This window comes from Neodiprion virginianus, chromosome 6, assembly GCF_021901495.1.
Source record: "Neodiprion virginianus isolate iyNeoVirg1 chromosome 6, iyNeoVirg1.1, whole genome shotgun sequence".
Taxonomy (NCBI): domain Eukaryota; kingdom Metazoa; phylum Arthropoda; class Insecta; order Hymenoptera; family Diprionidae; genus Neodiprion; species Neodiprion virginianus.
Genome location: NC_060882.1, coordinates 25,406,724 through 25,414,927, shown reverse-complemented (window position 1 = coordinate 25,414,927; position 8,204 = coordinate 25,406,724). Strand labels below are relative to the sequence as shown.

Sequence of the window (8,204 nt, the reverse complement as noted above, 5' to 3'; positions counted from 1 at the left end):
TATGTTTATCGTTTCTCAGTACAGTTGCTTGGATGTGGAATAAATAATACCTTGCAGGGTATCGCATAGTACATAAAATATTTTTATTGGTCATTGGACAGAGTTAAATACATATTGCAGCATAACATAGAATATAGGTAACATGTCTTTTGTGTAATGACTAGGATTTCGTGATACACGCTTTTATTTCAGATCATTAACAATTGTATATAAAAATACAATATGATTATCATTACTATTTATCATCATTATTATTTCGTTTTTAAAAATTTCTTTTCAAATTTCACAACTAAACTTTGCATGTATATTTCGGGCTGTGTTAATAGTAGGTCATATTATGCATTCGAGATTAGTCTTGAGACGTCAGTTACGTACTATTAGAATAGCGGTAAGACGATCTTAGCCAAATCTTACATAAAGTCTTGACTATTAGTACAGCCCTTAGGTATATATGTACTTCATCGATTGTGCGTAAAGTCTTCAACAATAATACAATATAGAGTATATGTATAGATTTTTGTGGCACAACGTTATAATATTAACTACTATATCCTACATACAGAACGTTTTTGCACACAAAAGCAACAATAATGCCATGTCGTTACATCACACAACCATTTACCACCTGGTCACGGTGGGTTTATATTTTTATGATTTCTTTCTTCATTTCATTTCATCAAAAACGCTATTACATACAAAATTCGCGACAATAACAACACATTTTTATTATGCAATACAATTACTCAGCATTCGCGCGACCTCCGCTTAAATAAAAGTTTAAATTATAAGCTTCTTTTTAACCATCGTATAAATATCACTATACGTTTACAACTATACATACGAATACTTTACACATTCAACTAAAAAATTTATAGTTTTCAGATTTTAATACTTTTTTTTTATCGACCTGCAACCTTTCAAATTTTAATATAACGATGTAAAAACTCTAATTTGTAATTATAAGTGATTTTATTGTCTGAAATTGAATCGCGTTTCGTTTAGACATATGTATATTATATTTTATTTCGTGTTTCTTTCAACTGTATTTATTCGTAATAGAGACAGTCATTGCAGTACATAACGTACTATTTGAATAAATGTTTTCACAAAACTGTGAAAAGGTATATAAACTGTTATGATTTTCATCATATTAGTTACACTAATATATCATGTTTTATCGTGTTCAGGTTGTCATATACTCAGTATTTTGGCAACGCATTATAATATTTTTATCATTTCTAAAATGATATGCATACAGTTATGAAAAAAAAAGAATATTTGAATCAAATAATTACCTATATTAATCAAACTTAAAACTTAGGAGTTTATCACAATATAAGGACATGAAAGAATCACAATAGCGTTTTCATGCCACACTCATCTATCGGCGTTTTTGTAAATACCAAAATACCCAACACCTATGGCCGACTCAGTTAAACAAATTGTATTATGCTTTCGTTGATACTGAAAATAGATGAGCAAGGCACTAGTATTCATAGGCATCGTTATGAATTTTTGCAATATTATCTTGCTATATAATAAATGCTACTTTTCTGCTACGACTCCTTGCCAAGCATCTGCTCGTTGTTTGTTAGCTAGCCTTCGTCTCTCTGAAAGTGCGAATGTTCTTTGATGAAACAATCCATATGTGATTGAGCATGATACGATGCGAGCATATAATTACATTTCTTTCGTAACATGAAGAGATTTAATAAAACTATACCTTTTGCCTCGCGTAGCACAACCTTCTCTCTCTCACGCTCTTGTCTAGCTGTTGCCAGTCTCACGCCTAGTGCTCCAGTTACTAATCGTCTTGCTAGGGCTGCGCAAGTTTCTGGTCTTGCTCTATAAGGCTGTAAGAATTCGGCACTTCTTCTAGCTTTCGTTTTGCTCAAGGCTGTCGCTTCGCTGAGTGGCCGAGTCTTTACAAACGAATGATCCGATGCCAAGACCTCAGCAGCTAAAGTCAAAATGCCATTCGAATCATGTTAATGGTCAGAAATTCCTCATATTTTATTAATTGATTTGCTAGAAAAACATTTTCAAGTGACAAATGCTTGTTTCTAGTAACAAATATCCAAGTGATTTAATTGTTTGTAATCATGAGAAATAGGATAAAATGATTGCAAAGTCATATGCAATAGCTTGTTATAATTTCTTGTTTCTGTAAATTATCAAGCTGTGTCTGAATTTCAACATAAGGTCCTCGGAGTGTATTATTGGTGGCATTACTAGTAGTAATTGCCCTTTCACGATGATTATCAGGTTGCTAGTTCACGTGGTATAACTCTTAGGTCTCGAGTTGATGAGTTGATGATTTGAAATTGAAGCGCGTTTTATCCCATTGAGGCACTCAATTAATTTAGATTTTCAATAACGGTTAATTTTAAGATTACTTTTGTACTTGGAAAATTAATTTGTATCCATTTTCATGAATATTGAAGTCAACGGACAAAAGGTAACAATATAAAGGACTTCCTAAAGCGACTCAGGGGGAATAGAGAGTGTAATTCTTCAATTCAAACAAATTACATAACTCGTGAATTAAATTCTTGGCTGAATTCCATGGTGTTGTAACATTGCAGTTCCTACTTTCACTTTGGATCAAAATATCGGCTTATTCGACTCACTCTTATTATACAATCATATGCCTACGTGTGAATTTATTGATTGTAGGCAGATTGCTATTATAGAGAGACGGTCATTAATAATTTACCATCGATTTCATCCATTTGTTCACCATTCAAAGATTTAATCATAAATTTTCTGAGCATCTATTTCATCCATTGGAGAAAGTTGATGTGCTCTTATCTAATCGAGATTCAGTCAAGCTTGGCGGAACATTTGCTTTCCTTGCAATTTAAACTCTGTAGTATCCCGATTACATCTTTGCTGGTTCAAGCGCAATGAGACTAACATTAGTTCTTTATTCATAAATTTTACTTCTTTTATTGCCAAGACCTGATTGAGTGTACTTTCCTCATATTATCTTCAATCGCGTGAAGCCAAGCAGGCGTTACGCAGCAGTTGCGAGACAGGTTTAAATGATGTTACAGCATGGATCAAGTAACACAACTGATTTGCATACTTAGAGCATTTAGTACTATGCGTATACCTAAACAATTAATATCTCGAGTTTACTCACCTATAAGAGGGCTGCTAAATACACCAAGACAATGCGTGTCATCAACCCATTTTAGTTCGAATCCTCCATTTTTGAAAGGACTAAACACAGCTGCAAGGTCGCTAGTTTTAAAGTCTGATGGGAAATTATATATCTCAACAACATGCGCAAACTCATCATTGGACACTTCCACCGGTGCTTTTGAATACGCCCTATAGTCACTCTTGGGTTTTTCTATCGTAACTTCGCCTACGGTTGTAGTTAACTGTAAAAATAACGATAATTTGAGTAGTAAATAAATATCATTTCATCACTGCTCGAAGGCTAGAAAGTTCAATGCAGTTCTTATTGATTGTGAGTCAGATTACATTTTCTTTAATATTGTGGAATGTAGAGCAAACAATACCTATTAGATAAAAAGGTGACATAAATAAATGCATTTTGCAATAATAGTTAAAAAGCTTACTTCTTCAATCAATGAAGGATCCAAGCAATCTCCATTATCGTCAAAAAGGCTATCCCAATCGCAGTCGTCCCGATTAACTTTGGAGGATGGTAGAGGTGGTGGAGCTGGTTTGCTCTTGGATCTTTCGATTTTTTTTACTTTTTTCTCCTTTGTTGGCAATGATGGAGAAACCGGAATCGCTGGTGGTTCATTGATAATAGCATCTTGCCGGACTTTCTCATTGGTGATTAATAATACATCTGACACTATATTTTGCCTAACTATCCTTCTATTTTTGTGATTAACAACTTCGTCGCAGTTCAGAAGTTGGTCTTTGGTTTCCTCCTTCTTTCTGTTACGATTTTCAGACATGATTAAATCTGAACTCTCCTCGTTCTTATCGATTTTTGGATATAATTCATCTCGTTTGATAGACTCAATAATATTTTCACCACCCTCGCCTTTTTCTACACTCATTGGCGATTGTCGAACCTCGCTTATCTCTAATTCACTTGACGCAGCTTCGCAACTACCTAATATCAGTCTGGTCTTGCACTGCTGCAGCTCTTCTTTAAACTGTGCGTCTGTTTGTACTGTTCCAGGTTCTCCCATTAAACAGGCATCTCTTGATTCATTGTCTACCCTATTTAATATAGGAGTACATTCTGTCTTCAACATCGGTTTTACATAGCCATCGACACTTTGTTCAGTTACTGCCGCAGATTCACTTGGTAGAAAAACATCAGCTTCGAAGTTCATTAATATTTCACTGACAACTTTGTCGTTATTTCCAATGAAGCTACTACTGCTACTCGTATTCAATACATCGTCTACAATTATATGTTGAGTCTGTGAGGATTCCTGCCTAATCGGTATCTCAAGCGCCCCGGAGAGATTTCTATCTGTTTCTAAAACAGTTACAACATCTGAGACTTCGACTTCACGTTCTCTTTCTTGTGTCCCATTATAGGCATCTGACACAGCTCCACTATTATCATTACAAGATTTGAGGCTCGTACGGGTAGGTGAAGACGTTGTGCTACGCCGTTCTCTAGTTGACCGTAGAGCTCTAAAAGTTTCTCGAGACAAGGAGCTTCCCTCGGCTTCGTTACTACGCCGATGTTTAGGAACATAAACTGCACGGTCTGGTCTCTTCTGTCGATTGGCCCTGAAAATATTGTTAAGAATATTGTCAAGGAAGTCATTTTCTCAAGTAAGATTAATCAAAGAATGAAGATGGGTTACAATCCAGTAGGATGGCCAAATTCAGTGGTGAATTCACATGCACAAACTTTTGGAAAACCTTATACAGCACATACGTAAGCGAGAAGCTGAACAATAGGTGCAGCTTTGTTAAAACTGACTCACTTAGATGCCTGCGAAGATTCGGAAGCTGGTTGATCCTGCTGAGAATCAGTCTGGACGTCACATCTCGCTTTTCGCGCCGGTGGGGGTCGGTAAATTCCAACGGATGGCACTGATTTCACTAAAACGACACAAAGCAACGCGGCGCAATGAGGAACGCGTTCACATATCGGAACGAAGAACAGTTCAAACAACCAATAATCACGATAATTTAACACACACCTTGTCTTTGACGCGTATTCTCCGGCGATTCTAACGCCGGTCTGTGCCCTTCTACTCTCATGGCACAAGCGAAGTCCAATACTTTAAAATCGCACGTTTCGGCTGAGGCACCATTCAACTTCGGATCCCTTTTGACAATATTCAATTTATTACTCGCAGAGTTTATAATCTGTGATCGTTTTTTCAGTTTGTAACGGAGCTTTGGAGCAAATTTTACAGAGTTTCAATGAAACGACAGAGTCTAGACTCGAGTAGATGGAAATACAAATTTTCTGTCACTCAAAGCTACGTTACGGCTGAAACGATCGTGTCATATCATTGGTCCAGACCGAGACTGTACCTTACGACATCGGTCTTGTAGCACACGACGGTCCTTCGCTGGGCACCCTGGCCGATAGAAAAGGTGTACAATAAATCGTGATATTGATCCTGTACCGATTGGTGTATGATGAACCTCCTGTAGTTGTTTACAGGCGGGAAGACGAGTACTCTGAAAGTGAAAACCCGTCTAATCGCGTCTGAAAGTAAAACCGAACTGGACAAAACGAAGCAAGTCGACGTTGAGTGAACGTGCCAGAAGTCCTTGCTTCCCCGCCACTGGTAGATACTGGCTCAATACGTATAACACGGCTTTACGTAATACACCTGACTTTCTCTTTTGACGGCTTCCTGAACTGCACGCGCCAGTCCGCAAAAATAAATAAGAAATGAATATCAAGCGAATAAATAAAATACCACCGACTCTCGTACGCCTGTCAAAATAATTTTTCTATCGTTTTTAACATTTCAATTCGCGACTCAAATCGCCCACGTAAAACGATCATCCGTTCGTTATCGCTCGGCGATATTTTTGTCGAGCGTACGTAACGAAGCATCGCGGTGATAAACCGTAATTGCGACGATAATCGTCGACGCGTTGAATTCGACGAATCTACCCGCCATATTTTCTAGTAAAACACCCGCGCATTGCGTCGGCTGCGTCGTGAGGGGGGAGAAAAATAGAGGAAAAAAGCTGACACGAGTGCAAACACAAGCGTAGCGGAATTCCGCGCAAAGGTGACCCGTTCTTGATTTACACGTTACGATTGCGGCCTCGAGTATTTTAACATGCGTGCCCTGCCGTTCTTCACGCGTCCGCGCGTTAAAGTTACAGGATCGCGTAACGTTAGTTACGGTTAAGTAATCGGCAATCGCGCGACGGGAATATATATCAACGATCCAGAAATAATGTATGTAATTATGTACGTACCGAACTCCGTTTCTGATTTTCACAAGTCAAAGTATCGAGGTAAGGGAATTGAGACGCGTAAAAATCTGTCATTGTTTCAGAACGACTACGAATCCACAACGTGTAACGCGGTGTATTTACTTATTTATTTATTTATGCTACCGTCTAGTCCGAAGGCGATATGCACGAATGTATGTTTGTACGTACCTTTTTCGTTCCGTCTTTACGGTAAACTCCTTAATATCCCGCTCCACGTATTCGGAGAACAAACTCTCCTGCAAACTCATCAGTATCTAGGGAAAATCTTCATCCACCTTACCAACGAACGTTACGCTAATTCTTTTCGTTCTCCTCCTCTTTGTCAATAAATACATTTAGGTGGAAATTTTATGCGTTCGAGAATCCGCTACTGATCCTCGGTGTCCCCTCTGTGTATATTTTTACGCCGTTTATTACTGCCCACCACGCAATGACTCGAATCCCCTTCTCTTCTCTCTGTCGCTTCAACGACTCTCTTACTTCCTCTTCTCTATCTCCGATCATTCGCTCGGCGCATGCGCCGTTCGACCTTTTCTTTGTTTTCTTCTCTTTCCCCGCCTTCTTTTCCTTCGACTCACAGCCCTACCCAGCTATAGAGGCGCTGCCTGCCGACTTAACTTGCGATTCTTACGATTGCTCATGCATACACACGCATACTTACGATTGCTCAGGCATACACACGCATACTTAGGATTGCTCATGCATACACGCATACTTACGATTGCTCATGCATACGCACGCATACTTACGATTGCTCAGGCATACACACGCATACTTAGGATTGCTCATGCATACACGCATACTTACGATTGCTCATGCATACACACGCATACTTACGATTGCTCAGGCATACACACGCATACTTAGGATTGCTCATGCATACACGCATACTTACGATTGCTCAGGCATACACACGCATACTTAGGATTGCTCATGCATACACACGCATACTTACGATTGCGTGCAATCCCCCAAGGACGACTTTCAGCATTGTAGTTGAAACTACGGTCACGTACTCGCCTCTTACGCCTACCTGTTAATCGCAAAGTACCGTATCACCGTCGTGTCATCCGCCTTCCTATTACGCTCACCCATCGCTCACCGTTATGCAATGTCAGTCTGCCGTCAATTGTTTTTTGTTTTTTTTTGTTGTTTTATTATTTATCTAAGTAGAGTCAGACGGTCTTTTGATTTTACCGACCTAACGATAAACGCGTTTCGACTATACTATTCTCCGTAATCGTACATCGATGCGAATTGCAAATCGTAATGATTAATTATTATTCAAACGTAGGAAAAATATAAAAATTTCAAGTTTTATAATTATCCGTGAATTAATAATTAGAATTAAATTAGAAAGGAATTGATTTCCGTATTTTATCGTGTCCTCATTTCGACGTATTAGAAAAATATCATGATACGATCTCGAAATGCGGTTGAAAAAGACTTCATCTCAAATTTTAATACGTCGATTAATTACACTTGTCGCCAATTTTCTGCACACGGTGTGCAATTTATTTGGCTGCAATATATTACTCCATTTATATACGACAATGTACAGTTGTAAATATATCCATTAATTATATATATAGAAAATTATGTAGAAAATACACGCATAAACTCATCTTAACTTATAATTTGGTTAAATAATTTTAAAAAAAAAAGGGAAAACTTGATTGAATCGAAAGTGAAAATTATTACCGTCGACCGCTGTTAATAATAGAAATACCGCGGTTTTATTTCGGTTAATTATCTACGCATTGTAATAATCTTGAAAAGAA

At 37.9% G+C, this 8,204-nt stretch overlaps 1 protein-coding gene across 1 annotated transcript; it reads right to left on the bottom strand.

Annotated features, from left to right (window-relative positions):
* Window positions 1–532: 532 nt before the first annotated feature.
* Window positions 533–6,886, bottom strand: LOC124307466 (uncharacterized). Its single transcript, XM_046769130.1, has 8 exons — window positions 6,592–6,886; window positions 5,497–5,646; window positions 5,157–5,284; window positions 4,938–5,055; window positions 3,591–4,737; window positions 3,146–3,389; window positions 1,724–1,960; window positions 533–1,610 (listed from the first exon to the last, which is right to left on the bottom strand). Exons 1-8 carry the CDS (start codon window positions 6,669–6,671, stop codon window positions 1,546–1,548), a joined length of 2,169 nt encoding a protein of 722 aa, XP_046625086.1. The 5' UTR covers window positions 6,672–6,886; the 3' UTR covers window positions 533–1,545.
* Window positions 6,887–8,204: the final 1,318 nt, after the last annotated feature.

What these genes read in the sequence shown, in the direction of transcription:
- LOC124307466 (XM_046769130.1), bottom strand. Translation starts at nt 6,671, where the DNA reads ATGAGTTTGCAGGAGAGTTTGTTCTCCGAATACGTGGAGCGGGATATT. An exon ending in GTAAAGACGGAACGAAAAAG is followed by an intron (nt 5,647 to 6,591) that starts GTACGTACAAAC and finishes TTTCACTTTCAG; the next exon opens with AGTACTCGTCTTCCCGCCTG. An exon ending in TGTGCTACGCGAGGCAAAAG is followed by an intron (nt 1,611 to 1,723) that starts GTATAGTTTTAT and finishes TCGCACTTTCAG; the next exon opens with AGAGACGAAGGCTAGCTAAC.